General features: G+C 52.6%; 5 protein-coding genes across 11 annotated transcripts; all 5 read right to left on the minus strand.

Moving 5' to 3' along the window:
• Positions 1–491: 491 nt before the first annotated feature.
• crebrf (creb3 regulatory factor) lies at positions 492–8,307 on the minus strand. Its single transcript, XM_037269613.1, has 10 exons — positions 8,135–8,307; positions 6,417–6,590; positions 6,084–6,209; positions 5,837–6,018; positions 4,643–5,724; positions 4,332–4,529; positions 4,060–4,249; positions 3,921–3,994; positions 3,693–3,812; positions 492–3,519 (listed from the first exon to the last, which is right to left on the minus strand). The coding sequence occupies exons 2-10, from the start codon at positions 6,423–6,425 to the stop codon at positions 3,401–3,403; spliced, it is 2,100 nt and encodes a 699-aa protein (XP_037125508.1). The 5' UTR covers positions 6,426–6,590; positions 8,135–8,307; the 3' UTR covers positions 492–3,400.
• Positions 8,308–8,634: 327 nt separating this feature from the next.
• LOC119133586 (prenylcysteine oxidase-like) lies at positions 8,635–11,046 on the minus strand. The gene is made up of 7 exons (XM_037269571.1): positions 10,812–11,046; positions 10,420–10,626; positions 10,164–10,338; positions 9,876–10,087; positions 9,630–9,770; positions 9,103–9,514; positions 8,635–9,039 (listed from the first exon to the last, which is right to left on the minus strand). The coding sequence occupies exons 1-7, from the start codon at positions 10,915–10,917 to the stop codon at positions 8,784–8,786; spliced, it is 1,509 nt and encodes a 502-aa protein (XP_037125466.1). The 5' UTR covers positions 10,918–11,046; the 3' UTR covers positions 8,635–8,783.
• A 225-nt stretch (positions 11,047–11,271) lies between these two features.
• Positions 11,272–18,118, minus strand: tcerg1b (transcription elongation regulator 1b (CA150)). 3 transcript variants are annotated; one of them, XM_037269568.1, is made up of 21 exons: positions 18,038–18,118; positions 17,128–17,389; positions 16,862–17,008; positions 16,447–16,786; positions 15,967–16,224; positions 15,246–15,305; positions 14,777–14,962; positions 14,610–14,713; positions 14,446–14,534; positions 14,212–14,372; positions 14,054–14,135; positions 13,831–13,966; positions 13,668–13,757; positions 13,483–13,601; positions 13,271–13,421; positions 13,044–13,208; positions 12,784–12,966; positions 12,526–12,705; positions 12,364–12,447; positions 12,177–12,277; positions 11,272–12,098 (listed from the first exon to the last, which is right to left on the minus strand). In XM_037269568.1, the coding sequence occupies exons 1-21, from the start codon at positions 18,082–18,084 to the stop codon at positions 11,897–11,899; spliced, it is 3,147 nt and encodes a 1,048-aa protein (XP_037125463.1). In that variant the 5' UTR covers positions 18,085–18,118; the 3' UTR covers positions 11,272–11,896. The 3 variants fall into 3 exon arrangements, with proteins under 3 accessions (XP_037125463.1, XP_037125465.1, XP_037125464.1); XM_037269569.1 differs by having other exon boundaries at positions 11,897–12,098; positions 15,967–16,221; positions 18,038–18,084; XM_037269570.1 differs by lacking the exon at positions 15,246–15,305.
• A 391-nt stretch (positions 18,119–18,509) lies between these two features.
• Positions 18,510–22,744, minus strand: LOC119133815 (clathrin interactor 1-like). Of its 5 annotated transcripts, none has more exons than XM_037269975.1 (12): positions 22,579–22,744; positions 22,053–22,157; positions 21,878–21,974; positions 21,484–21,592; positions 21,002–21,407; positions 20,715–20,925; positions 20,514–20,595; positions 20,367–20,447; positions 20,009–20,274; positions 19,732–19,918; positions 19,362–19,590; positions 18,510–18,863 (listed from the first exon to the last, which is right to left on the minus strand). In XM_037269975.1, exons 1-11 carry the CDS (start codon positions 22,617–22,619, stop codon positions 19,397–19,399), a joined length of 1,779 nt encoding a protein of 592 aa, XP_037125870.1. In that variant the 5' UTR covers positions 22,620–22,744; the 3' UTR covers positions 18,510–18,863; positions 19,362–19,396. The 5 variants fall into 5 exon arrangements, with proteins under 5 accessions (XP_037125870.1, XP_037125873.1, XP_037125872.1 ...); XM_037269978.1 differs by having other exon boundaries at positions 18,510–19,590; positions 21,002–21,170; positions 21,237–21,407; positions 22,579–22,743; XM_037269977.1 differs by having other exon boundaries at positions 18,510–19,590; positions 19,732–19,891.
• Positions 22,745–23,167: 423 nt separating this feature from the next.
• Positions 23,168–26,985, minus strand: cct6a (chaperonin containing TCP1, subunit 6A (zeta 1)). The gene is made up of 13 exons (XM_037269951.1): positions 26,765–26,985; positions 26,250–26,313; positions 25,983–26,117; positions 25,727–25,900; positions 25,474–25,577; positions 25,081–25,351; positions 24,779–24,861; positions 24,589–24,685; positions 24,309–24,456; positions 24,095–24,228; positions 23,902–24,004; positions 23,498–23,570; positions 23,168–23,414 (listed from the first exon to the last, which is right to left on the minus strand). The coding sequence occupies exons 1-13, from the start codon at positions 26,899–26,901 to the stop codon at positions 23,342–23,344; spliced, it is 1,596 nt and encodes a 531-aa protein (XP_037125846.1). The 5' UTR covers positions 26,902–26,985; the 3' UTR covers positions 23,168–23,341.
• Between the last annotated feature and the right edge of the window lie 218 nt (positions 26,986–27,203).

Genomic DNA, 27,203 nt, shown 5'->3' on the forward strand with positions numbered 1-27,203 from the left:
ACCGTGACGTCATCCATAATGTTGGAAAGTGTTAGGACACAAACTAATATGAAAGGTCCGAAAGTTATAGTAAACGTATAATATGTATAGTAAAGGAAGTATCGTCGTTATGCTCACATTTTAGTAAGGCTTTTATTTAATAATAAAATACGATATCTAGGAAGGCTTTTTTTAAGCAAAGAAATGACAATAAATATTGAGTTTTTTTTAGAAAAAAAATGACGATGTAAGGCGATGTTTTTATCAAAAAGAATTTAAATGTACCGTGAGCCTTTTTTTCCATAATAATGACCATGTATGGTAATGTTTTTTTTCCATAAAAAAAGAGCATGGCTTTTTTTTCTTAAAAAAAACCCAATCTTGTAGTTATTTTTTCCCCCCCATGAACTTTGACCCCTGACCTTTGACCTATGACCTTAGGCCCCCTAACACATTGATTTTTTTTATCACCAATTATATCACACATGCATTGACTGAATTAAAACACCAGCTTCAGCATCCACGTTTATTATTTGACAAAGTAGCACACGTTAACACCTCCAATGAAGAGAACGACATTTACTGGCGGGAAGTCTCTCTCCTTTCTTTTCCTGAACTGGAAAAAATGCCACAGAGTTCCCATCTTTTCCCAACACACGCACGCACACACGCATGCACGCACGACAGCCAGTCACTGTCAATCAGCCGGTGGTTGACCCCCCCACGGAACTGACAAAGTTTGCTACTTCAGTCGAGGTGGTTCTGAGCCAATCAGGCCGAGCGGGTTTGAGTTGACTTTGACCGTATAGGGCGAGCACGCGCCCGCGTTATTTATTGATTAGTTGTTGAGCGTGAAAAGCAGTTGAAGAGAAGGCCATAAAATCCAGATTGACGTCTTGGTTGTTGGCGTGCCATATACAGTACAGTGATATAGAACTTCTAAGCCCCGGCCCCTCGTTAAGTCACAAGTAGAAATCAGTTTACAAACGCTAACAATATAGCATATAGCTCTCTAGGCTGGATATCACCCTGAAAAAAGTCAAAGCGCAATCACTTTTCCATAGGAAATCTCATCTCAAGGCAAAGGGATCACCGTGCGCGCCCGGATTTAAACCCGGACCAGACGACGGGCTTCCTGGGAACCACGCACGGTTCCGAACCCGCTCCTAAACCGCCTCGTAGACCTGGCCGGGCCGGGTCACAGACCTGAGTCATATAGCGGACAAAGTCAGCTCACAATGTGGCGGACCAGATCGGAGACGGCAAAGGGTCGAGGTCAAAGACCGCACCGAGTCCCGTCACAGACTGTGCCACGATCATCATAAGGGTGAGCCGTGGGCCGCAACCAGTCAGGTCCTAAGCCGACTCCCAAATATCGGAGGCCGGCCCGGTCCACGAAGAGCGGCCGAGCTCGTGGCGCTCAAGTACACTTGCAGCATTCACACCAGGCCTTTTTTTTTTAGCAGCAAATGGAAGAGAAATGCTTTTCTTTTTTCTTTTTTTCTTTTTTTGGACAAAGTGCAATTGCGTTAAACATATATAGGATTCTTGACATGTATATTATATATATATATATTTCTTGATATAGTGACTCTTCTATAGTGTAGATATCAAGCACACTTAACTTTGTAACTATTTACAGAAATGGAACTGGACGGGAGAGGAGAGGAAAGCCAGTCAAATAAGAGTCTTGGATCGTCGTTCCCAAAGAGCACCAAGTTCTCCCTTCTTTCGACGCAACCGCACCGGTACAAATAGAAAAGATTTTGACAGATCCACGACGACGACTTCTATAGTTGTCCAGCGCAAGCTGCTATTCACTCTCACTGTGCGGAAAACAAAGAAAGCAACATTCTGGAAGCGGGAACGTCAACTTGTTGTGTTACAATTGCTGGGAATGTAAGTTTGCGTTTCCGTTGGCGCACCTTTCAAGCCTTCAATGCTGGCCGGCCAGCACGCAGCAAAGGTACAAAAATAGAAGCGCAACTTTGATTCCGTCCGCTTTTCAACGCAACGGAAACGTGGGCGACGGACATCACAGGGACTTGGAAAAAAAGTGCCGGCATGCAAACCCGAAACTTCTGATTTTGACATGATTACAGAAATCGGAGGTCCCTGCACGATAGTCTTTTTGTTTTGAATAAAAGGCAGAATAGTACAAGACGATAATTGTACATTTTGAAATTCAGATTTAAATTTTGCTCGCCATGTCGCAAGTGCCTTGTGAAGTTTTTCCAAGCGTTCGAAGAAACAAGGACAAAGCCCTTTCGGCCGTGCGGCCCAGCGGCAAGCCTTCATTTTGCTGCACGCGCACGTCCGAAGGCACCACGCTCACGCTCGCTTGAAGAGCGACAGCCGCAGCAACTGATGCGGCCAAAGACGGCACAGTGCGCAGGGCAGGGGAGCAGATAAGGAACATTTTGGTTCTTGTGTTTACGACAACCCCCCCCCCCCCAAAAAACAAACAAACAGGTAGCTTATCTAGTTAGCGCACTTAGCACATTTAGCTTGTCGCGTGGACCGAAAAAGAAATGTTTCATTTGTGGACCCAACGAGCTTCACAGTTCTATTGGGGTACCTCAGACCCTCCCACCCCACCCCTTCCCCAATATACCCCCCCAACTTCTACATTCAATACGGCGTCATGTAAGCTGTGCAAAACCTTACGTTGCCTGGCTGGGTGGCCATTTTGTTGCATGTCTTTGGTACAAAACAATCAATGAAAATAGATTACGAGTGTGCAAATATTCCTTTGTAACGCAAAAATAGCTCTCAGCCTCGCCCACCTGGAGAGTACCACCCAGCAACTGTCATCTATTGCAGAGCCCCCTCCCCAGACACACACACACACACACACACACACACACACACACACACGCGCGCGCGCACGCACGCACGCATACAGTGACTCTGTGGCATCGAGCAAGCAGAGCGCTCATATTTACGCACATTCACAAGATCTTTGAACACATCACAACTTCTCTTTCCACGCGCACACACAAATATTTCTCCCGCCGTCACACGCGCGCACACACACAAGGCACAATGAATAGAATCGGATCATTCGGAACACTAGCATGAACTCACTCACGTCTACTGTACAAGAGGGGGGCGGAGCCATCTTCATCTTCCTCCTTGCAGCCCGATTCGCCCCGCCCGTGTAGAACTAGCACCATACTACATCCCGTTCCGCTCGGCAATATCGAGGCCTTTCTGTTCGCCGTGGCGACGGGATTCCACGCTGTCACGGCACAGCTGGCCTGGAGGGTGGGGGTGGGGGAAGATGGGGTGGGGCGGAAAGCCGGGGTCGTGCGACTACACGTGTGCATTGAGGCCAGGTGGGAAGGGCATGCAAAGGGGGCGTGGTTATAAGGGGGACAGCGAGGCGGGAACACTGATGCCGCGCCTCCAGAGTGCTGGTCTACATTTTGGAGGTGGGCACCCGCAGGCCCACCAGCCCGCCGGTGGGGTCGCCGCATCCTGTGTTCTCCAAGATCTTGTTGACGAAGTCCGAAGTCTGTCCGGCGACAGGCGGCGACACTGCCGACACAAACGGGAAGTCGATTGATGGCAACACAAACCCAAATTGATCAAGCGATGTTTGTAACTCAAAAAAATGTGAGGCGCGTGGGAGTCCAGTTGCCACTGAATACGTTTCAAAAAATGCCCTTGAGTGGTTGACGGGAAAGTCGGTGCCGGGCGGCGGGCCTCACCGATCTTGTCCTGGATGATTCTGTCCAGCGTGTCGCTCATGCTGCTGGTGCCAGGGGACGAGTCCTCGGCGCGGCTCACGATCTCCTCCTTGATGGCGTTGATGACAAACAGCAGGCGATCTATGGGCGGACGCCACACAGAAGCAGGAACAATTCCGCACTTGTCAATATGGTGGAATGGCAAACTAATGTGACTAAAGTAAGGAAGGAGGCGAGCCCCAAACATACCGTACTCGGTGCTGAGCCCCCACAGCTTCACCTTGTTGGCTTCATACTGCGCCTTCTTCTTCAGACGGCAGGCCCTGTACAAAGCGACACGTCAGCGTGGTGCCACTCGGGTGTGTGTCTGTGTGTGTGGGGGCCTTACCTGGAGGCCAGCTTGTTCTTCTCCTTGCGTGACCACGGCCTGGCAGTGAGCGGCAGCTCGCTAACGGGCGTCAGGTCTCCAATCACCTTGTTGAGTTTGCGCAGCTCTGTGCCGATCTGCAGGAGCTTCCTGGGGTTGGGGGTCAAGTCCTCAACGTCGGTCCGCCGAGACCTCTTCAGCATGTGCTTTCCTGCGAGGCGCAGGGCGAGACACACTGTTACACGCAGTCCATTTTTGCTGAGTTACAAAATGCTCAAAGCGAGCGGGTTTACCGTGCAGAGGTCCATTCTTCTGGTACAGGTTGCTGGGCAGGGTGTGGCGGTCCCACTCGCAAGGTTTCAGCATGCGCTCCTGCTTGGACGGCGTCAGCTGCTCGCTGTACTCCCAGAAGTAGCGGCGCTTGCCTCGTTTGCGGCTCGACACGCCCGGCGTCAGGCCCTTGGCGTCCTCCGGGAGGGACAGGTCGCAGCCTGTCCCACCAAAAGGATGAAGATGAGGAACGTGTGAAGAAGGAAAAAGATGTGGATGTGAAGACGTGAAGATGAAAAGAACGACAAAGAAAAGAAAGTGGCAGCGTGCGTACCAGGCTCTGAGAAGGCGTCGCTCATGTCGTCGTCCTTATCGGCCTCGTAGTCGTCATCTTCATCTTCCTCCTCGTTGTCAGACAACTCGTGCTCGCTGCCAAAGCCTTCGTCGTGGTCTTCGTCGCGGTCTTCGTCGCGGTCTTCGTCGCGGTCTTCCTCAAGGTCTTCCTCACGGTCTTCCTCGTCCAGCTCCGGCCCGTCGCCCTCGTCGCCTTCCTCCTCGTCCTCTTCGTCGTCCTCTTCTTCTTCCTCTTCCTCCTCCTCCTCCTCTTCATCATCATCCTCGTCTAGCCGTGAGATGCTCCTGCCGGCGAGACGGCTCCGGGTGAGGAACAACGAGTAGTTGTGTTCTTCCTCTTTGCTCTTGTCCTCCTCCCCTTGCCCGCCGCTCTCAGGCCCTCGGGGCACCCCTCCCGGGGCGCTGCCCTCCAGGGGAGCGGGGCCGGCGTCCTCTGGCGGCGGGCCTGCGCCGAACCCGAGGCTGGCGGGAGAAGCCAGCGAAGCGGCGTCGATCGACGTGGACGCCACGCTGTGGCGCTGCAGGGGCTGGGGGGCCTCCGTCCTCTCCAAGCAGGTCTGCGAAGGAGCGTCGGCTTGCGCTTTGTGAGCGCTCAGGCGTACTTTGGGCTTCCGCACAAAGTCAAAGTTGGTCGACGGGGTCGCCCGCATAGGGCCTTTGCCAGGAGAACCACGCTGGTTGGCCTCCGTCTTGGACATGGTCTCTGTGCTGGACGGGACTGGCCGGGTGGCCTTCTGGAAGCCTTCGGGGAAGTCCGGCAGGAGGCTCCTGGAGGGGCGGGATGAGGAGGCGCAGCTGGCCGAGGGACGGGTGAGGCCGGCGCTTGACGCGGGGAGTGGCGCTCGCTTGGCGGGGGGCGGCGGCTGGGGCCCGGGCGGACTAGGCTCGGTGGGCGGGTACAAGGCCTCGCACACGGGCTGCGAGTCCTCGCTGTTGAGCTGAGCCAAGGTGGGCGTTTGGCCAATCACTTCCTCATCCTGGTACGGGCTGGAGAAGTCATCCAGGCCCAGGAAGTCCACCTCCTTGGTGCCCCAGATGTCGCAGCTGGCTAGACGCGTGTATCTGAATGCAGACGGATGCAAGAACACACACACACGTGTTAAAACAGAGGCAAGCTCCGCGTGGGCGCTTGGCATCCTGTAGATTGCAGTAGGGCATCGTGAGCCCGTCCTACCTGGTGAGGTCCTCCCAGTAGGAGTCCCACTGCTCAAACGCCGAGCCGCCGTGCGGCGCGTCGCATTCTCCAAGCGTCATCATCAGCTGCTGCTCCGTTCCAGCGTCAGAATCCTTGGCGCCATCGGCCGCGCCCACCATGCCGTCTCCATACGGACTCTGTCGGTGACTCATGTCTCTGTCCTGGGGGGCAGAAGGCAGGACATTTACGGACCTACATGACCTTGCATCTTGAGTGTTTGACTCACCAGCTCATACATAAAGTCAGGGTCGGAGGTGTTGGCGAGCAGCTCGGTGCTGGTCAGTGCCTGGTCGGCGAAGGAGAAGTGCTGAAAGTCGTCCCCAAAGGGAGGCTCCATCCCACTCACGCTGGGCTGCAACATACGCGTTCACACGTCAACATAAGCACGGATGCGCTGGCGCTCACTCAATTGCTTGATTGAAATGGCGTACATCCCAAGACAACATTGTATTTGGGTCTGTTTGTTCTGTTCAACCAACGGCAACTGCAGCTCTCCTTGCCCACATGCCTGGGCATAAGGTCTGTCGCCATAGCAACACAGCACGTGACAAAGGCCCACCTGAGGCATCGCAAGATGCAGCCTAGCGCTTCAGCGGTGGGGAACCTCTGGGCCTGGCGTCCAGTCCCAGGGGTTTGAGGTCGCTTGGGAGAAGAGCGTGGGGGAGCTGGACCAAAAGGTGGCGGCGGCACTCGGGTGGGTGTCGTGACTCCAGACGATCTAATTTAAGACGATCTGATAAACATCAGAACAGGACGGAAAACACAATCAGGGAAGAAAACAATGAAAGAAACTATAGACATTATATTGCTTTTGCAGTTGTCATTCTGAGTGTGTGGATGATTTTGTCATTGGTACTTCTGTTTATTTCCAAACTAAAGAAACCATAAACAATAGACAAGCAAGGACTGCAACATCTAGACAAATTGCTTGTTTGGAATGACACTGCTATTTTAGAAATAGATGTAATAAATGAGAAAAGACAGGATGTAAAGTACCATGTTTCAGACTCTTTGCAAAGTCAGTCGGGGTTCTTTTATTGTGTGTGTGTTTGAAAGGATTTAAAGTGCCACCTAAATCCTTTCGATGTTTACGGTATTTTTCCTTCATAAACTATGCAGGAACGAATATAGTTCATTGTTGTGGAAGAAAGAAAGGATAAACTTTTACATCCTAATGATAATCAGGATGTATTATTATCCAGATCCTTTCAAAGACAACAATCAAACCTAAGAATGTGGCAACAGTGGTGACGAACGAAGATGGTGAGCTGCCTCTCACATCCTCCAGCAAGCAAAACAAACGCTCAATCTAACCTGACGGCGCCAACACCCACGCGGTCTCGCCCTACCATTGGTCGAGCGGCTGTGTCGGCCCGCCTCCGCGCTCAACATGATTGGTCAGGTTCGCCGTCAGCAGCGAGGCGCTCGTACATAATGAGCGAGCACTCGTTCAAGGTTGGTTGAGGCTTAAGATAAACAAGTCGGAGGCCTGCCTCTCGCTGGCCTACTTTCAAATGTTTCGCGTTTGGTTCGCCACAGACGTAAAAAACACTCGACAACAAAGTCAACCTTCAAGCCCCAACCAACGCGTGCTAATGGCTAGCTGATCGCCGTGAACTGGACACTAAAGTGTTCGCTCGAGGAAACATTCCCACTCGCGTGACGTCAAACATCAAGTTTCCTCCTAAAACATGGATACCGCTTTTTTTTTTAAAATGAACTTCATGAGAAAACAAAGCGAGGGGGCGTGGGGTGGGGAATGTTCTAGCATGTGCGTGTGTGTGTGTGTTGGGGGGCGTGTACCGTGGCAGCGAAAGTCAACGTTCCACGCCATCCACGGCCAATAACAAACCACAAATCAACATGTCCTTGTGTAAGTGTGTTCATTACGAAAGTGACAGATATCTTGTTACGCAATTGCTTTCCAGTCGTAGTGGCCGGGAATTAGACGGGCACCCCACGCCTGCTAAATGTTCCCAATGAACATGAGAAACCACGAAAGGGTGCTTGTTATTGTTGGTTGAGCTGGGGGGGGGGTACCTGATCAGCTGCACCCACGAAACAATTGCAAACACAAGCCGAACGCCTTCGATTTCTTCGTTTTCTTATTGTTTTTCCGCCGATTTAATGCGCAACAGCAGTAAGAAGAGCGAAGGAAGGGAAGGAGGAGGGGCGCTAGCTGGCAGGCTAGCCGCCGAGCTAATAATCCTCCGCGGCGGCCGAAATCTCCAAAGCGCAAAACCTTGGCCCGATCTCCCAAAAAAGCGTCGCACTCACCGATTTGCTGACTCACTTCCGGTTGGGCCGCGCTGGCGTCCCTCTCGCAGGCTTGTTTGGTTGGGTGGTGCGGTTCAGTTCGCTGGCTTGTTTCTTTCGTATTCTCACCGAGTTTGCTTCTCGCTCTTTTGTTTTGTTTTGTTTTGTAGCTTCCTGGAAGGCGCGTGACTCCCCCACCACGTGGTACGTGGCTCGGCCAATGGGAGTGACGTCTTCCGCGTTCTGCAGGATAAACACGATTTGCGCACACTTGATCCAAAGTGTTATTGCTGTTTCATATTCCTTTTGTTAAGTAAATTTAAATTAAATTTAAATTAATTTAAAAAAAGAGAAATAATTGTTGAACTGAAATTGTGGACCTGGCCAACTACTGCGTAAAATGATTTTTTTTTTATTGTGCTATTTTTCATTTTGTGTAAAATAATTTATCGTAACAGTAAAATCATTTATGCGAATACCTTATTTTCTTAAGTAGAATTAATTAACTGCCACAAGTTTAATAAAAATAAGTTAACATTGTTTATTTTTGCAGTTTTAGTAACAAAATAATTCATGGTCACAATTAATTTGACAGATATCAACCTATACAAATACAGATTTCCTTCCATATGCGCAAGCAAAACGCCTCGAGGCCCCAAGCCGTCCAAGGTCAGAGTTCAGTCTTGATGGCGCGCGGCAGGTCTTTGTGGTCCACTTTGAGACTGCGTCCATGCCACCGGTGGTAGGCCAACAGGGCGATGTTCTTGGCGGCCACGGCGCTCATCTCCATGGCGCTGCCTGCCCACTCGATGCCGCTCAAGTAATAGAGGTGCGGCCGCAGCTCCACAGGGGGCAGCACTGCACCCGCCGCACTGCCGTAGCGAGGGTACGCCTGCCACTCGGTCGCCTGCGCCGAGTAGTACGACCTGCGGGGTGCGACGACATGCGTCAAGGGCCTGCGCGCCGTGACTTCGGTGACGGCGTCTCACCTGAAGAGCGTCTTGAGCTGCTCTCTGGTAAGCACGTTGGGTGAGAAGACTTTGTAGACGGCGGCCTCGTGCGCCCGCTTGCGGCGGAAGTCCGGCGCCACGTCGACAGGATAAACGCCGGCCACGCTGTTAAAGAAGAGCGCTGGTGCGGCCGTAGTCAGTATGCTGGCGTACGGGAAGAGCCGCGCATCCGGGAAGCCGAAGAGTGACGTGTTGAGGTAGCCGTGCACCAGCGTGGCCACTGTGGCCTGCCACTCGCCCTCGCCGGGTGCAACGGGTGCTTCCCAGTCCGGCAAGGAGATCCCGGCGCCACCGGCCCGCAGCGGCGCCGCCACCACTACCAGGTCGTAGACTCCCGAGCGCCGCTCGCCCTCCTCATCCGCCACGCTCAGCTCATACTGAAGCGCGTCGCCTGTGAGGAAAACAGCGACAGGCGTGCCAGCTCACGATCGCAACAAATAAACCAGGGTGCATGCCGGCGTGCAGGAAGTTGGATTCCTGCGGCCGAGGTGGCGCCAGGATTTTACCTTCGTGGAGCGGTCGCACCGAGGTGACACGCGCCTGCAGCAGGTTGGCCTCGGCCAACTTGAGCAGGCCGTCGCAAAGCAACTTGTTGCCACCTTCCACCGCCCACAGGTTAGAATGGGCGCTCGCCAACGACACCGCGCCTGCAAAGGCAACCACCGCAAACGTCAACACACTCATGACTTGAATTGTACATTATTCAGCTATGCCCCATCTGGATCAAACTCAGTGACGACGAGCACTCTAACCTGCGAAGGCGGGTACGCTAACATTCTGGCCGTAATTGAGCCATATGACGGGCGCCACCACCTCATCGATGAAGCGCTGGGACACGCCCAGCTCCAGCAGCGAATCGGAGAGCGGCTTGCGCGTCATGTTGACAAAGCCGCTCCCACCCAGCGACTCCAACAGCTCCTCCAACGAGCTGAAGGCGTAACCGTGGGCCTGGTACTTGTAAATCCTACCACATACAAACAAAGGGATGCTGGAAGATGGCGGCAAAGCACTACTTTCCTAGTCTGAATGCGTGCGCGCACCTGATGAACTTCTCCATGATCTCCTCCAGCCACATCTGCAGCCGTATGAAGCTGATGCCATAGCGCCACCACAAGCGCAGGAGGTCCAGCAAGTACCAGTCCGTCTCCTCCACAATCACCGACGTGCCATCAAACACCGCCGTCTTGCCAGACACACTGCGACGCTGCTTCAGCCCTGCGCGTGCACGCGCGCACACACGCACGCGTAAACACATTTTCAGCGCATGTGTGCGTATGCATACAAACACGCACTCACCGAGCTGCTTGACAAAGTCATGCATGTGCAGGTTGAGCGCGTGGATAATAGAGCCGCCCGACTCGTACTGGTTCCGGTTGACGGTGACAGTGGCCAAGCGGCCGCCCACCTCACCCTTCTCGTACACATCCAGCTGCACTTCGGGCCCAAAGTGCTGCCGCAGGAAATGCGCCGTGGCGCTGCCCCCGATGCCCGCGCCTACCACGGCTGAAAACACAAAACAGCGCCACACCTTTATGGCAACATCATCTATTCATCCTCTTCCGCTTATCTGAGGTTGCTGTGGAAAAAGGAAGACATATGAAGAAGGTGGAAAGCGGTTCCGGGGATGTTGTGAACATCCAGATATTGGGCAACATTGCACAAATAGGCGATTGGGTTGTTGTTTTTACCTATTTTGGAGGGCGGAGCTCCATCCACGTGAGCGGCGGACGCAAAGTCCGACGAGAGGGCCACGAGAGCGGCCAGCAGCGGCCCGAAGCCTGAGGAACGCCGCATGCCAACCAAGAGACGACGAGAGCGGACTGACAAAGAGAAACGTTCCCCTTCGCTCGGCTCACACTTATGTTAGCCGTTAGCAGGCTCATCGATGCCGCTGCGATAGTCGATTGATCGAGTCTGACCGCGCTCATCATGTGACATGACAAGGTGGCTTGGACCGTTATGTTCGTTGAAAACATGTAATATTTTTATCTCGTTTCTCTTTTGCATGGTAGTTATGCTGCATTCCAGTCAGGTGGTGCATTTTTTTTTTTTTGCTTAATTCAGTTCCATGTTTTAGTGATTTCCTTTGTTCAAATTCATTGTTTTTGCTGGCTCGATATTATCCTGTGGAAGAAGCGTTTTTGGAGGTTGAAAAAAACGAGAAGTTGCATTTATTAGAACGTGGAGACAAAGTTTGCGAACATTCCGGACGGTGGTGGCGCTGTAAGGCTTGTCTCACCTCCGACACACGCACACACACTGAAGATGATTTACATGAGCTATCATACACAAGCGGCCGCAGAGTTGATTGCAGCATCTTCATCATCTCGTCATCCCTCGAGACCGAAGTGAAAGGTCAAAGGCGAGGGGGGGCTCCAAGCTTCCAAGAGGCTTGCAAAATTGGAGGAAGTGGTAAACCTTCCATGGGAATTGATGGAAACGAAGCAGAACAGTTGTGCTTGACAGTTGCACTTTTTACAGTTTGGAGCAGTCGCTTGCTTGGCGGATTTTATTTTATTTATTTTTTTTAACTCGTTGCGAGCTTTCCATTTGCTAAGATGCCCGCGTCTGTGGGCAAGGAGAGCTAGCTAATCTGCTTTGATATCTGCTCTGGACAAAACAAAAAAGTTTCAATGTACTTAGGCATCAATTCCCACGGTAAGTTTGCCGTTTGGAACAGTCTATTTCCCCTGAGGGCCCGAGGAATCGCAGCCTTTTGCAACCCGTGCACCCGGTGGTGACAGCGGGTGGGGGTGAGGGCGGGAGCTGGAGGTCACTTAGTGGAGCGGCGCGTGGGCTCTGAGGCAGTGGGGGGCGGGGGTGGGCCACGGCGGTCAAGGTCCTCGATGTAGAACATAATGAGCTTGCGACGCTCCTCGGGGACGCACTCCAGCACCAAGTAGCGCTTGTCGTTCTGCAGGATTTTCTCGACATCCTTCAGGTGCTGCTCCGATTCCTGGATCAGTTTCCGGGACCTGCACATCGGAAAAGGGGTCACCGACGGACAGACGCGGCAGTTCATCAGCGGGCGGGAACAAAGGGAAGGCACAGACCTGTACGTGATGAACTTGGTCTCCTTCAAGAGAGTTCTGAAGTCAGCTTTGGCCGTGATGTACTTGTCTTTGATGTAGTCTTCAAACTCACGCTGGCGCTTCTAAAAGCAACAACGTAAACGTCAGACAACCTCAAGGTTGTGTCTAATAAAAATAAAGTGGGTGAAAAAAAAAAGCTGTGCCTTACTCTGTCACTAGAAGAGAACTTAATACATCGAGGGTCCTCCTTGATGATCTTCTTGACCTCCTTCCAGGTGGTGGTCAGTGTGATCTGCAAAATAAAAGGCATGAATAGCTGCAAGTGAAGACAGACTTTAAATATGGCGCACTGCGGCAAGTGCTGACTCACCACGGTGGTCTCGTCCAGCAGCTGCCTGAAGTGTTCCTTCTTCTTCTTAGCCAGCGCCTCCACATGGTCATTGAAGAGCTTCTCCTTCTCCTCGCGCTCCAGAAGCGACGCCGACTCCCAGCGGTGGTCTTTGCGAAGGTTCCGCCGCGTGTCAGACCACGTGGCGTCGGACGAGCGTACCTGCGAGCGCCGGCGTAAAGATGGGGTGAGGCAGGGCGTGTCTCATTGCAGTTGCGCTCGCGTGCGTGAGCACCTCACCATGTCGGACATGAGCGCTTTGAAGTGCTGGATGGCTTCCTCCCTCTTGTGCTGCTCCCTCTCGCGGTCGATCTCTTTGGTCTGTTCCGATCGGGCCTTCTGAACCTCGCGCTCGCGTTCCCGCATGCTGGCCTCGATACGAGCCTGCCGCTCCAGCTCGCGCTCTTTCTCCAAGTCCAGGCTCTGCGCGACCACAAATACGTTAGCGATCCCACGGAGTAGAGAAAACTGCTGTTGAAGCAAACAATGTTGTGAGCGACCTTGGCTTGCTTGTCCAGGTACTGCTTGAAGAACTCCTCCCTGAGGGCGGAGCTTTCCACCGCCTTGTAGCGAGGATCCGTCTCCATCTTCTCTTTGACTTTGCTCCAGCGCTGTCCTCCTTCCACGTGCTGGTCGCTCAGCATCTCAAAGAAGTCCTGCCTCACCTGCCGCCGGCGCACAAGTGCTTGTGAGTCAGGTGTGTGTGGGGGGGGGGGGGGCTCCTTACCTTCTCCCCTCTGGACTTGGAGTCGTCCTTGTCTCGCTTCTTTAGGGCAGTCATGTGCTCGACAAAGATGGCTTCTCTGTCCTTCATCTTGTCGATGCTCTTGAAGCGAGGATCACGCCCGTGTTTGCTGGCAAACTCGCTGAAGGTGGTCCTGCCAGGAGCACACGAATGTTAGAAGAGGCCTCTTGGGTGACGCCAGCGGGGCATCTCACCTGGCCGTCAGCTTGGCCTCGTCCATCATTCTCCTGAAGTCGTCTTTGGCCTGCATCAACTTGTTCTTCTTCTCTTTCCGCTCCTCCTCCGCTCTGGTCTTGACGTACTGGTCGAAGACCTGTAAGCGCAGCCACATGGTGGAACCGGGCGGGAGGCAAAAGGGCAAGGAGGAGACAGCCATCACCTGCTTGCGTTCTTTGGGGTTGAGCAAGAGATAGCGAGGGTCAAAGACAATCTTGTGAAGCTCTTTGTCCCATGTGGAGAAAGCCGACACCTGTAGGGAACAAACGCACAAGCGTCAAAAGGTTTTCATTTCCCTAGAAATGTCAAAGTACACTAATACATACCCCTCTTTCCAGCAACATGTCTTTGAACTGTGTCATCCTGGACTCCAGGGGCACCACGGCCCTCTCGCGGGCTGCCCGAAGCTCTGCCTCCATCACTGCCTCCTTCTCAGTGTCAGCCTCGTTGGCGTCCTCCTTCCTGATAGCCAGAAAAATGACGTACGCGGCCGTGTCAGACCAACACAGGCACGCAAGTCACGAAGGCACGTATAGGTGACTGACTGACTTTCTCTTCTTGGCTTTGGAGGATTCACTGTCGTGTAGGTCGTCCGCGGCCGGGCCCAGCTCCGGCTCCTCCTTGCTGAAAACTACACACACACACACACACACACAGTTACAAACACACAAAGGAGCCACACAAAAGCCAGAGAGAGTCAGCGGGACCTGTCCTCCTAGCGTCATCCAAGCCTCTCTTGTGCGGAGGCTCCTGGATGTGTTTGTCAACGTCGGTGCGTCCCAGCAGCTCATCAGGGCGGTCCCACATGGACAGCCGAGTGGTGGGGTTGTAGAAAAAGACGCGCTCGTCCCCCGTCCACACCACGCACCTGACGGAAAGCACAATAATTAGCACAGACGCCGGCCCTCGTCGGCCACCGTTCGCTGGCGTGGACCACGCACCACGGCGTTCCCGGAATTGGGTTGGTGGCCACCGGACGAGCTTTTTGGGCCGCCTTCTCTTCCTCGCTCATTTCTTCTTCTTTGCGTTCCTTTGGCACACACAAAAAAACAATTTCGGCACTGTCATTGACTATTCTTTGACTGAGGGGGAAAATTTGCGCTACCTGCTTCTCATTGTTGATGAGCATTTTTGCCTCCTCCTCCTCCATCTCCATGGCCTCAGCTTCCTTCTGCGCCATACGCTCCTTGACCTTCTCCAATTCTTTTTCTGCACAAATGCGCAACATTGTAGTACCTACCTAAGTTGAGTTTTACAGCGCTTGGTTCCCACCTCTGTCTAGTAGGCCCTGCGGCTTCTCCCAAGTGGACTCCATGGTGCGGTTGTTGTAGTAGTATGTCTTGCCGTCCACCGTCTTGTACTCGGACCACTCTGGCAGCTGCAACGCTGGCGCTGCTGACAAGGCCAGCTGTGGGTGCATCATGGACACCAGGGGCGGCCCCATGCCGGGCAGCATTCCTGAAGGGGGGGTCAAAGTTATTGGACCCAACGGTGTCACATGATCATTAACAAACCCAAAGTGTATAGAATGATTCAACCACACTCACAGGTGGCCTCCAACATACACAACCACATATTCACAACCAAAAACTTACATAGCAATTTTGCATGTGTGGTTGTGAGCGAAATCACAAAATGTGCCATCCATGTGGTGTGACTGTGTTGTGTGAGGACAGCAAAAGAGGAGTGCAGAGTGGCGGCGACGGACTAGCATGCTATTGAAGCGGGCGGGTGCGTTTACCGTTGGCGCCGGGGCCCGCCTTTACGCAGGGAGCGCCAACTATCTGCATCATTGCTACACCTGCAACAACAACAATGCACAAGCAAGCATCTGGTTGGTGGTAGCCACCAGCAACACACACTGTTTGTCTTTGTGAGCGTGGGGGAGCATCAGGGGTGGGTAAACTGCTACTCAAGGGCCACATTGGCGGGGTGGGGGATCTGGAAAAGAATTCTGTTTGTCATGGTTACATTTTATAGATAGAAAACAAAATTTGGCCAATTTGACCAGAAAAAAAAAAATGCTGAGTGGATGCAAGCTAGCGCCCTCACACCAGATAGCACGTGGAGGAAAGAAACGAGAAGAGGAGAGGAGGAAAACAAGCACGACATCTGTCGCCAAGCACTCACGGACAAAATTGGCGTCTTACAAACGAGGTCTCTCTTTCTGTCAATCATTTTGTTTTGACATGCATCTCTGGTTTTGATTGTGAATTCAAGAAATTGGTGAGGATCATGCACACAATGTTGTTTTTCTATTTGCATCAGTTGATGGCTTCAAGCCAAAGCTGAATTCATTACTTGATGCTCATTTTAGACTGTTGTAACGTAAAATCAACACAAATTTATTATTTACTTGGTTTTTTTTTTTCTTAGAAGATTTTTAAGCCAAGCATCACCTCAAAAATCTATGTGAAGAATGTGTGGAAATGTGCAGCCGGCGTTAGCAATGTTGCTCTCACCTGGCAGGGGGATGTGCATGCCCGGCAAAGGCACGCGGAAGGGCGGCACCATGACAGGCGGGAAGGCGGGGATGGCAGCGGTAACGGTGGGCTGGGCCACGCTGTGTGGCAGTGCGGCGGGCAGCATCGGGACCGTCTGCACGGCCGTGACGGGAGACGGGGACAGCGTCGTGGACACTGTCACCGCAATGATTGGAGCGGCGGCCACCGATGAGCTGACCGCGGAGGTGGGGATAAGCTCCGCTGTGGCACCGGCTGCTGGAAGGAACGGAGGCACATGTGTGACTTGGTGGTGAGCATGTACGCGGTGCGGGGATGTCCAAACTGCCGCCCACAGGACGTAGACCTCCAGTAATCGTGTCTGACTTGCATCTTTTCTTTAATCTTTTTTAATCTTTTAATCTCAGGAGATTCCCAAAAGATGCCCTTGGACGACCATGTTTGGACCCCCCTGATGTCGTGTGACCTGTGTGGTGCAACCTGCTATGGTGACGGAGGGGGCCAAGGTGAAGGTCGGGTCCGGACTGGAGCTGAGTGTGCGAGAGGGGGTGCTGGAGGCGGCGTTAATGGGTGAGGCGGCCGCACTGGCCGTGGTGCTGATGCTGCTGGCGCTAATGACCACAGTGCCGCCGGGGCTGGAGGTCCCAGCACCAGGAGCACCCACGCTGGCGGTCCCCGTGCCCGAGGTCCCAGGGGCCCCCGCCGGGGCGGGGCCAGTCCCCGCCACCAGAAGTGGATTGAGTTCTGCCTGCTGGAGGATTTTCACACCCTCCGGTTTAGTCCACGCCGACTCTCTGGTGCGAGCGTTGTAGTAATAAGCCTGGGGTGGGGTGTAAAGCGGTGAAGCCAGGCATCACGGGACAACGCAAGGGCATCCAAGTGCAGATTTGTTTACCTTTCCCTCGGGCGTCTTGTTCTCCACCCAGATCTCCTCGGTGGGCGTGGGGCTTGCAGAAGTAGGGGCCGGGGGCATCCCGGGAGGAAAGAGCATCCCCGGAGGGGGTGGAAGGTTGCCCATGGGAGGGGGAAGGAACGGGGGTCTCTGCAGGAAAGACGCCACAAACTTCAACAAAGATTTCATCCATTAATTTAATATATTTAAATTCTACATAATAGTTGTTAGCTAGTGGTTAGTGGCAGCCAGTGCTAAACATATGTCACCTGCAGGTGGGGCGGTCCTATGGGGGGTGGCATGCCTGCTGGTGGCGGGATGGGGGGCATACTGGGGTCAAAGGGTGGCCGCGGGTAGGGGGGACGAGCCGGCGGCGGTCCCCTCATCATTCCAAAGGGGGGCGGTGGCGGCCGGAGGAGGGGCGGCGGGCCGCGTAGCACAGGAGTTTGCCCGGGACCCGGTGCGGCGGGGGCAGGCGAGGTCACCGGTGCCGGGACGGGTCCGTGGAACCGCACGGCCTGCTGGGCCATCCTGCAGCACATGCACACTCAAATGTAAATCATGGTGACCAAGAAGCTAGAAAAACAAAGCCAATGCATATGTTTTATTAAAAGAAAACAACAAAAGAAAATGTTTCTGTGCGTGTATGGGATTTTATGGTCTTGTTCTGTCTCTACAGTTTTGTTGTAGCTGAGCGTTGTTGAGCACAATACTCCAATTTGAAACGTCTGCGGGTAAAGACCTGAGCTCAAGCAAGCTTTTCGGGGGCGGGCGCCTTCAAAACGCCGCACGCGTTCGATTTGAGTGCAGCCAATCGCAGCTGCCTCGGCTAGCCAGCGATAGCTAGCAGGGTAACTTGGGAAAACAATTGTACGTGCCACACACGAGTGAGTGTAAAAGCTCAAAGGAATAGACTAACGCACCGCGATTGAAGGGACAAATTTCTGTGGAGATGCTCTGGATGTGCTAACGTAGCGTTTAAGCTAACCACAACTAGCCGCCAGCTATTTAGCCAAATGAACATTAGCTTCCAAAGCTACATCCACAAACAGCGTCTTGGCCTCACACATTCGGGAAGCAATAGAACCGTTCGGCGATCTCATTTTAAAGCAGCAACACGCGTGCAACATCACACGGCGGAGTGAAGGCTCTGGAAACTCAAGACGGTTAATTTCTGACCTACTGTCGCTGAATCCGATCGCTTCGCTCTCCGCCTGCTCCGCCATTACAGGAAAATGCAAGCAGCCTCTTCCTGGGAACGCCCCGAAGTAATTTCCTGGCTTTCTATTCGACGTAGCGCGCTGTCAATCAATTCAACTCCACGTTGATTTGTCACATCGCCTCCAATGGAGCGCCACGTCTTTCTTCGGTCATAATGCAGGCCTCGCGGCCATTGGTCCATTTGTCTTCATTCGCATGTCGCTCGTGTTTGCGAGCGTTCGTGGAATAAAAAAATAAAAATAAAATAAAATAAAATAAATAAAATCACATAATGTGTCATTATTTACCGCAGTGGGCAAAAGTACACAAACAAAAATTAAAAGTTGATACTCGAGAAGCAATACCTGAAAAACCGAAAGTACATACAGATGCATTTGTAAGCTACTTGGTTACTTGCTACTCGCATTCAAGTAATAAAATATCAGGATGATTCACTGAGGTTGCTGCAATTTAATTGAATGTCGAAGAAAGCACGTACACAATTGCAAGAAACTGACTTGTACTGAAAAAGGAACACAAACATCAACAATGTCCTTTATGAAGACAAGTAACGCAAACATTAAACGTACATCTACGGAATTGTCATTCTGAGAGTAACAAAATAAAGATTTGGTCATTTGAAGCACGCAAAAGTCTCTGCTTAGCTGTGTGCCTGCACGTCAAACAAAAGAGCCCCACCCACCCCCACCAATGTTGAGTTTGTCCCTCGTATTTTTGCAAGTCCATGGCTCGAAGACGGTGGCTCCAGTGAATACCTCGGGCCCCACCACGTTGTTTCTTGAAACTTGTGCCGGTTGGAAGGAGAAGGTGGTGAAAGAGACAAGTCAGGGAAATGTATTTATAAGGCCAAATTCAAGTTGAAGATGGCGTTGTTGTCAGAGGGACGTTTGCCCTGAGGAGGTTTGGGGCCACTCACAAAAAGTTTGCGCCAAACGGCTTGGGGGTGGGATGACCGACAACACTACCAGCTAGCGAGGATCCAAATGTGCTTCACCAAGTTCCCTCAAGTAGAGTTTTGTTTTTTCTTGTCTTGAGATGGATTGCTGCATAAAAAGTCCTGAAGCGATGGACAGTTGGACACTCAAAATGGCCCATTGAGTTGAGTGGAAAGGTTAAAGTGCATTTTAGGTTCATCCTGAAAGGTCACCCCAAAGACCAATATAGCAAACTTGTTGAGAGTGGCATACATGGCAAAGGGCTACACGGGGGGGGGGGGGGGCTTGCGGCCGCGGCACTTCCGCGCTCGTGAGCACATCCCATTATCTCACACGCCCGTCCTCACCTCAACAGGCGCACACATCCAATTTGCAAAGTTGCTCAAGTTAGAAAAGGCATCTGGCTTTGCCGCCCCGCGCCGAGCCCCGGGGTCCCCATCCTGACGGGAGCGGCAACGCCCATTGTCGTCGAAGGTGGCATGCTGGGATTGGCCTGAGGTCCAATGAGAGGCGCCGAGCCTCGCTTGAGGTCCAGGCCTCCCAAGTTGCTGGCCAGCGCGTGGATGGGAGGCACGCCTGCAAAAAGTGTCCCGCAGCAGTCAACACCCTCAGCTAGCCTCCCAAAAACTCCCAAATATTTTGACCTCAGTGGCCGCCAGGTGAACTGCACCCACAAATTGCAAAGAAAGCAAATAGTGAAGAGTCGGGCCAAGCTACCTTGTTGCTGCAGCTGCCGCATGGTGTTGGTGAGGGTGGTCGGCGACTTGACGGGATTGAGGCCAGCTGACAGGAAGTCCAGGCCGATGTCGACAGACGGGTCGGACCAGGTGGAGCCTAAAGAACCCTGCCCTCCGACCATCTGCTTGAATCCGGCGGGCTGCCGAGACATCAAAGTTCCCAGACTCTGACATCACATACCCAAACCAAACAATTCATACGTAATCGAGAGGGGAAAGCAACGTGTGAAAGCACAAGATGGAAGAGTCCTTCAGACCTGCTGGGAGCGAGACGCTGGGACGTTTGCCGCGACGGATGGGAAGGTCAAACTCTGAGATGAGCTCAGTGCCGTCGGCTGGCTGACCCCGCCCATCAAGTCAAATAGCTCGGCGGAAGGCGGGACAGAGGCGGGGTTCGGAGGCGGAGGGGCGCCAAACAAGTCGACGATCGGCTGAGAGGCGGAGCTTGACGACATCGTCGTTGGGAGGTCGGCAAAGGTGCTCCAGTCTCCGAATTCTGCGGTCCCGTTAGCCGGTGCCGCGACTGGTCACATGACAGACACATATTACATATCCAATTCTGCCAGCAGGTGGTGCCTTGGATCAACGACCAAACTTTTATAAAAACTAAATTACCGGTGGAGGAGGGCAGACTGACTGACGCCACTGGCGACGAGAAGTCAGCGAAGTCGCAGATGAGGTCGCTGGAGAAGCCCCCTGAACAGACACACACATAGACAGTGACAGACACACACACACACACGCACACACACCAAGCCATACCTGCAGCAGAGCTCTGATGGGTCGAAGAGTCGACAAGCAGCAGGTCAGCCAGACCCCCACCACAGGGCCGCCTCCCGGATGCCTAGTGAGACAGTATAGAATGGACCTTTAAAAAAACTGTCCAATAAATGGCATTCACAAAAGTCATTCCCTGAATCAACTTGAAGCATGTCCAAATCTCCAAAATAATATTGAAGTGACCTGATCGTCATCGGGACTCTTGTCTCCGGTGTAGTGGGCGGCGGCGCCGAGGTCCAAAGTCTTGTTGGCGGGGGTCCCGCCGCGTTTGCGTGTAGCAGCGGTGGTCGCCTGAGTTACGTGGACGCTCTTGGCGGGGACGCCATCCTCCTCGTCTTTGAACTCGCGAGCTTCCAGACGACCGTTCCTGGATGTCCTCTCCCCCTCGTTGTCGCTACCGTGACGGCAGGAAGAGCAACAATTATTTTCAATTTTCCATTTTCAGTTCTCAATATCGATTCAGCTACTACCTGTTCCTGTCCGGGGAGTCGTCTCGCTCCTTCTTGCGGAACTTGCTGATGGTATCGTCGATGGTGCTGCCGATCTTCTCGCCGATCTCGCCTAGCTTCTCGCTGAAGGGGAACGCCGCCCGGCTCTTGTCCCAGTCCTCCTCCCATTTGCTCCGCTCCAGCTCACAAGCTGCACACAAACACAGAACCGTTGCGGTTCGGGACGGATGTGGGCTGAGGGTACGGGACCACTCACAGTTCTTGGTGCTTCCCCCTCCCACGCTGTCTGAGGAGACCCCAATGTATTTGTCCTTGTTCTGCTTAGCTTTCTTGCGCTCCTCTCGGAGCCGCTCGTCATCTTGGACAAATTCCACCGTCTCCTTCACCTTCTGACGCACGTTGATGCCCTGGTCTTTGCCGTTCTCATCTGTCCAAGCCAAGCACGCATTTCAAAAGAGGGAAAACAACAATGGCGGAGGCAGAAGGGCCGGCCGGGCGCTGACCCGTGAAGCGGTAGTTCTCCAGAGATCTCAGGTCGTAGATGTGCTCTCGCGCGCTGGTCACCACTCGTTCCGATCCGTTCCTGATCAGGTAGGCCAGCAGCAGCAGCGCCTGCCACGTCACGCCACAACTTCACCAGACTGTGCAAATTGGGTAGAAATGGCGCCACAACAACTATGCAACCATGTGGGCATGATACTGACTGAACACTTTGGACTTGGATTGGGAAATACAGGTTGTGCAATTTCTCGGAATTCTGCCGCCACGGAATTTCTGCCTTTGAAATTTAGGATAGGAGGCGCATGAATTGCTATTTAAAGAGTTTGGCGCTAGATATGTGGTGTCAGCTGTTAATCCAGGCAACTTTTCTCACAAACTAAACTGCACAGCGCTCACCTTGTACACGCGTCTCCAGTTCTTCTTGTTGTCTTTCAGCATCCTGGTCCACAGCATGTTCATCACCTCGGGGAACTGCTCGTACATGAAGGTGGACCTGCTCACACGCAAGCGTACACCAACATGATAAATAAATGTGTGCATGTGTCTAAGTAAGTGCATGTGTTGTACATACTTGGCGATTTCTCCCATTAGCTGGCCAGACGGCCCCCAGGGGTCATCATTGGTGGCCTCTCTCACTTTGGACTCGATGTCGGAATAGTTCATCACCACGTTAGTACTGGTGATGTGCACAAACACACACACATTGTTTGTTATTGTTTTTGTGTGACGCTAGAGATATTGCTTCTCGTTTGCACGTTTGGAGGAGACGTAAGCTTGCGGCCCAGAAAAGGGCGTGATGCTCCTGCAGCAGATAGCGGCCGCGGTCAAGCTACTGTATGGTGGCCTGCCGCCAGCCTCAACCTGAATCTCATTTACAATCGCTTCAAACGAGCTGAGCTCATTCCCGAGTAAGAGTAGTAATAGTCGAAGTAAAAGGTTTCATTATTGACAAGTGGGCTACAATAGGATGGCAGGTGGCTAGCTGGCCAGCTAGCAGCGGCTAACAGCTGAGTCTCTGGGCGGCCGTGACGTCACAGCCGCTAACCGGCTTTAGCATAGCTTAGTTGCACCTGGCTTATTCGCGGCCCGCTACTTACGCTTTGTCTACGAGCTCTCGAACCTTCCACATGTTCAGCATCCTCTGCGCGTGGGCGCCCACCCACGCACACACAAACACGAGCGTCCCACTCACGCACACTGCCAGCACGGCCGTGCACGAACAACGCCGCCGCACGAGCTTTTCAGTACGTCGCCGTGACGTCATTAATCACGTCGGCACGCCCAACGAGCTCGCCTGCTGGTTGTCATGGTCACTTCGGCATCCCCAAAAGTCTTTTTTTTTATCTTTCATCCTTTCCTCAGAGATGCTTTTTTTGCATCCTTACCTGAAGGCTACTTTGTTACCTTCCTTGCCTCGGGCCTATTTAGTTCATGCTAGGTGATACTCAGACGTTAATGCTGGAAATTAACAGCTTGAAAGTTTCTTTGCTATTGATTTGCTGCATTTTTTGATGGATAATTGAATTTGAACTTTTATTGGCTTCAATGTATTTTTTGGAGGGATTCCCATTCACATTTTGATTCAATTTGCGGTGCTTTCCTCTTGAGTATGCAGCCCAAATGCTGTCCTGTTATCTTTTGTGCACGTTAAAATGAAGTCCAAGAATCAAAATAAAATCAGTCAAGTCAATGATGCTCAACAAGTTTAATGTGCAGACGTAGAAGCGGTAATCAGTGCTTTTTTTAAGTTGCCATTGAAACGAAACGTGATAAATAAACTAATCCAAAGGTCATAGTTGAATAAGAAAAAAACAGTTTGGTGAAAGTTGAGTGCTTGTTGAGCTGGACAACACTTGACCTTTAACCTTTGAGGGAAGACATTCCGGCACGCATGATCTCATCCACCAACAGGATGTTGCTGGCGATCACCGTGCTACACACACACACAAATGGAAAAACTGTTAAGAGCAAGAACCAAGATGTGGACGATGTCACGGACGTGGACGGTTTGCTCACCAAGAGTGAAGAAGTTGCTTCTTGACACTGTAGTTGTCCCAAACGCCCGCCTCGCCCGCCACCATCGGCTCCCCTGAAAAACACACACGCTCGCTTTTCACATTGTGGACACAAAATCTTTCCATGTCTCGGCCTCTGGGCTGTTTTGCAAACACTGCCAACATGAGATGATGGCCAAAGATAGCACCTACTGGTTGTCATGGTAACAACAAAAGCCCACTGACACACCTTACACATGCGGATGTGTTCTGGTGTATGGAAAAAAAAAAAAAAAAGTTCTGTAGAACTGCTTTCGATTTTTGTTCCTTGTGGCATTTTGTCAAGCACCTCAGAGATGTTCACAACACACTTGGCCCCTCTTAATTGTTTTTCTTGTTTTCTTTATAGGAGTGTCGTGTTGTCACCTGTGCTGAGGTCGACGCCCACCAGCTGTCCGGACTCCTTATACTCAGTCTGCAGCTTCAGGAGAGTTTCCTGAGGGTCGTACCCAGAGTTGTGGGCCAGAACCTGTCGGGGGTGGGGGGGGCATCGGGTTATTTCAGGAACAGATGAGGACGAGTCAAAGAAAAGGGACGATGCAGCGGTGGTGACGCGGACCTTGGGAATGATGAGGAGGGCGTCGGCGAAGGCCTGCACGCCCAGTTGAGCTCGTCCCTTGACGGAGGCCTTGTGCTTGATCAGCGCGTCCGCCAGGGCCACCTCCAACGCACCCGCGCCTGCCACCACGCAACCTGACAGCAACCAAAAATAAAAGTTCCTTTCACCATCACATCTTTCTCATCTGGCTTCATGGGCTAAACTGCACTCTCACCATCCTCCAGGGCGTTCTTGACGGCGCGCAGGCCGTCCCTGACGGCGTCTTTGATTTGCGTGAGCGTGTGCTTGTTGGGCCCTTTGATCAACAGCGTGACCGAGCGTGGGTTGCTGCACTTCTCCACAAAGGTGAACTTCTCCTCACCCTGCAAACACCAAAAGCCAAATGGCCGTTAGGGGGACTGTCGGCTGCTCTTGTCCGCGACAAACGTTTTTGTAGAAAACTGCTAGATTTAGTTCAACAAGCTTCTTTGCGAGTTCACATCGACGTCACTCACCAGCGTGTGCTCGTACACAAGCCCGGCGCGGCCCAAACATTCGGGTGTCAGGTCGTCCACAGAGTTCATGGCGATGCCGCCGCACGCCAGCGTCAGCCTGCCGTTCCAGAAAAACATCAACGCGTCAGCACGCGACATCTTTTTGTGGACACTCGTACACGAGACTGTGTGGACTCTATTGAACTTTGACCTTTCCATGTTCCTCCTTTTGGCTCTGCGCAGGGCGACGATGCCTTCCTTGGCGAGGGCGTCCAGCGAGTATGGGTCGATGCCCTGAAGCGCAGAAAGAGAGCATTATGGTGGCGCACGAGAGGCGGTGGCCATTGTGGTGCCGTGATGAATACATGTCAGGGGGACAGGGGGCCCCCGCATGCAGAGGTACACGTCACACTTTCTCTAGCACAGTCATGTGACCGGAAAGCGCCACGGGGTCGGCGCTTCTCGGGTGTTCGCCATGCCGTCTACGGGGATGCTTTTAGCGGCGGGGTTTACCTTCTGGTTGATGACGACGAAGCCCGCATCGCCATCGGGACACACGCGCTTCTTCAGCTCGATGATTTTGCGCACGCGATCGATGATGAACTTCCTCTCGGCCTCCACAAACTTCTCACGCTCTCCGGCGCTCTTGTAGAAAAAGCCCGAGTTGACCTCGGTCTTCTCGTACTCCAGCGACACGTTGCACGTCAGCACAAAGGCGTTCTCCACACGCTTCTTCATGTCAGGGTGCCTGGCGCCGTGGTCCAGAACCAGCCCTCGGATTAGCCTGTGGACATGCAAACGACAGCGTCAGGTCTCACTTGGAAAACGGCGCCTAGGTTTGAGAGGTGCGCTAGCCCCTCCGCTGTCCCGCCTCCTGGTTGAGAAGAAAGGAAGGAGCTCACTCACTGTGTGTCGCAGTCCGTCTTGTGTTTCATCTCCATGATCTCCACCATGTACAAGTCGATGGGCTCGTTGGGCTTGGCGATGGTCAGCACGGCATCCACCACCGCCTGCGTCACATTTACAATTCACACACCTCAGATGACATCCGAGGACACAGGTGGGGGAAGGAAAACTATTGCAGAGGATAACGGGATATATCGCCAACGACAAGTGATTGCATTTGCATATGCTTGTAAAAGGAGTTGGTGAGCGTAACCTCAGTGAGGAGGTCAGCCAGCTCGGCGTGGACTTTGGTCCTGAGGGAGGTCCGAGCCACAGCTATGAGGGTCTCTCTGTCCATCTGCCGCGTCACCTTCACCTGCTCCAGCACGGCCAGAGCCTTCTCCTTGGCTGCATCGAAGCCCTCGGCAACGATCCTCGGGTGAAGACCCTGATTGAGGGGCGCGTGAAGGTACGTCAGCCCAAATACGTAAACAAACAAAATCGGACGCCTGTGGTGTTTGAATAGGTACCTCCGAAACGTAGAGGTCGGCCTGCTTGAGCAGCTCGCCGATAATGAGGACGTTGGAGGTGGTCCCGTCTCCCGTGATGTCATCCTGGGCTGTGGCAACCTTGGCAATGAGAGACGCTGTCGGGTGCTGAATTTGCTGAGAAAAACAAACGATCCAAAACAAAGGTGTGAATTGAATAAGGATTCAAATAAAAACAATGCAAGTTAAACAAAAAAGGCAGTAGGGGGAGGGGGAGCAGTCAAATGCGAGTCCAAAGTGGTCAATTACCATCTCATGTAAGAGGACGTTTCCGTCTTTGGTCAGCTTGATGTCTCCTGATCCAGAAACCAACCTGTACACGCACAACAAAAAAGCTTTATTGTAACCTATCAAAGACCCCATCGAAAAGCCGAAACAATTCAAACATTGCATGAAAACATTCAAATCATTGATGGTTGGGAAATCGTAGCATCTTTTGCAAGAGACGATGAAGCTGATGCTAAGTTTAGCATGTTTAGCATGATCATGACGGGGCAGGGAGGCAACGTGCGTCGACACAGGGTTAGCATTTCTTAGCGTAGGCTATGCTAAAAAAAAAAATCACCAACTTCCGATAACTTTACGCAAAAGAGAAAAAAACTAAACGGAAATGCAGTTCCTACTTCCAGGTGAGATTGCACGATTAACATTCGTTAAGAATGTGGGGTCCAATACGAGAGCTACTTAGCAACTTAGCTTAGCCTAGCCTAACCTAGCATTGAGCAGGAGCAAAGAACGGCTCGTGGCTTGCGCCCGGTACCGACATCTTCATGGTGCCTTTGGGTCCCAAGTTGCTCCTGAGGACGTCCTGTAGCCCCCGAGCCGCGCTGATGTTGACCGCCAGCGCGGCCTGGGCGCGGGCCACCTCCGCCTTGGGGTTCAGAGCTTTCACGGCGGACATGGCGACAGCGAACCAACGTGGCGGAGAAGGAAAGAAAGCGAGCGAGGTGCCGTTAAGCGGGACACGCCAACCGGAAGTTAAGAAAAGAAAGAGGCTTCCAGAAGGCCAACACGTGCTCCCCCTGATGTGTTCATGGAACACGACGAAACTCGGACGTTCGAGAGTCATATCATACATCATATTTTGTTTTCTTTGGTTCTCTTACAACCAGGCAAATAACACTAATTCTGCGGGGAATAAATGATTGGAAATACATTTTTGTCAACTTTATAAACTGCAATATGTTCAAATCAATTAAAATG

This window comes from Syngnathus acus, chromosome 14 (assembly GCF_901709675.1).
Source record: "Syngnathus acus chromosome 14, fSynAcu1.2, whole genome shotgun sequence".
Classification (NCBI taxonomy): Eukaryota; Metazoa; Chordata; class Actinopteri; order Syngnathiformes; family Syngnathidae; genus Syngnathus; species Syngnathus acus.

What these genes read in the sequence shown, in the direction of transcription:
- crebrf (XM_037269613.1), bottom strand. An exon ending in CTGACTTTATGTATGAGCTG is followed by an intron (nt 6,019 to 6,083) that starts GTGAGTCAAACA and finishes TCTGCCCCCCAG; the next exon opens with GACAGAGACATGAGTCACCG. An exon ending in GGGGCTCAGCACCGAGTACG is followed by an intron (nt 3,813 to 3,920) that starts GTATGTTTGGGG and finishes GTCCGCCCATAG; the next exon opens with ATCGCCTGCTGTTTGTCATC.
- LOC119133815 (XM_037269975.1), bottom strand. Translation starts at nt 22,619, where the DNA reads ATGCTGAACATGTGGAAGGTTCGAGAGCTCGTAGACAAAGC. An exon ending in AGAGTCCCGATGACGATCAG is followed by an intron (nt 20,596 to 20,714) that starts GTCACTTCAATA and finishes CTGTCTCACTAG; the next exon opens with GCATCCGGGAGGCGGCCCTG. An exon ending in CCATCAGAGCTCTGCTGCAG is followed by an intron (nt 20,448 to 20,513) that starts GTATGGCTTGGT and finishes GTGTCTGTTCAG; the next exon opens with GGGGCTTCTCCAGCGACCTC.
- tcerg1b (XM_037269568.1), bottom strand. Translation starts at nt 18,084, where the DNA reads ATGGCGGAGCAGGCGGAGAGCGAAGCGATCGGATTCAGCGACAGTAG. An exon ending in GAGGCCAAGCTGACGGCCAG is followed by an intron (nt 13,422 to 13,482) that starts GTGAGATGCCCC and finishes TGCTCCTGGCAG; the next exon opens with GACCACCTTCAGCGAGTTTG. An exon ending in ACCTGGACAAGCAAGCCAAG is followed by an intron (nt 12,967 to 13,043) that starts GTCGCTCACAAC and finishes GTGGTCGCGCAG; the next exon opens with AGCCTGGACTTGGAGAAAGA.
- cct6a (XM_037269951.1), bottom strand. Translation starts at nt 26,901, where the DNA reads ATGTCCGCCGTGAAAGCTCTGAACCCCAAGGCGGAGGTGGCCCGCGCC. An exon ending in CCCAAAGGCACCATGAAGAT is followed by an intron (nt 26,314 to 26,764) that starts GTCGGTACCGGG and finishes GTGCGTGTACAG; the next exon opens with GTTGGTTTCTGGATCAGGAG. An exon ending in GGGCGTCGACCTCAGCACAG is followed by an intron (nt 23,571 to 23,901) that starts GTGACAACACGA and finishes TGTGTTTTTCAG; the next exon opens with GGGAGCCGATGGTGGCGGGC.
- LOC119133586 (XM_037269571.1), bottom strand. Translation starts at nt 10,917, where the DNA reads ATGCGGCGTTCCTCAGGCTTCGGGCCGCTGCTGGCCGCTCTCGTGGCC. An exon ending in GGTGCGACCGCTCCACGAAG is followed by an intron (nt 9,515 to 9,629) that starts GTAAAATCCTGG and finishes TTTTCCTCACAG; the next exon opens with GCGACGCGCTTCAGTATGAG. An exon ending in CAGCTCAAGACGCTCTTCAG is followed by an intron (nt 9,040 to 9,102) that starts GTGAGACGCCGT and finishes CGCACCCCGCAG; the next exon opens with GTCGTACTACTCGGCGCAGG.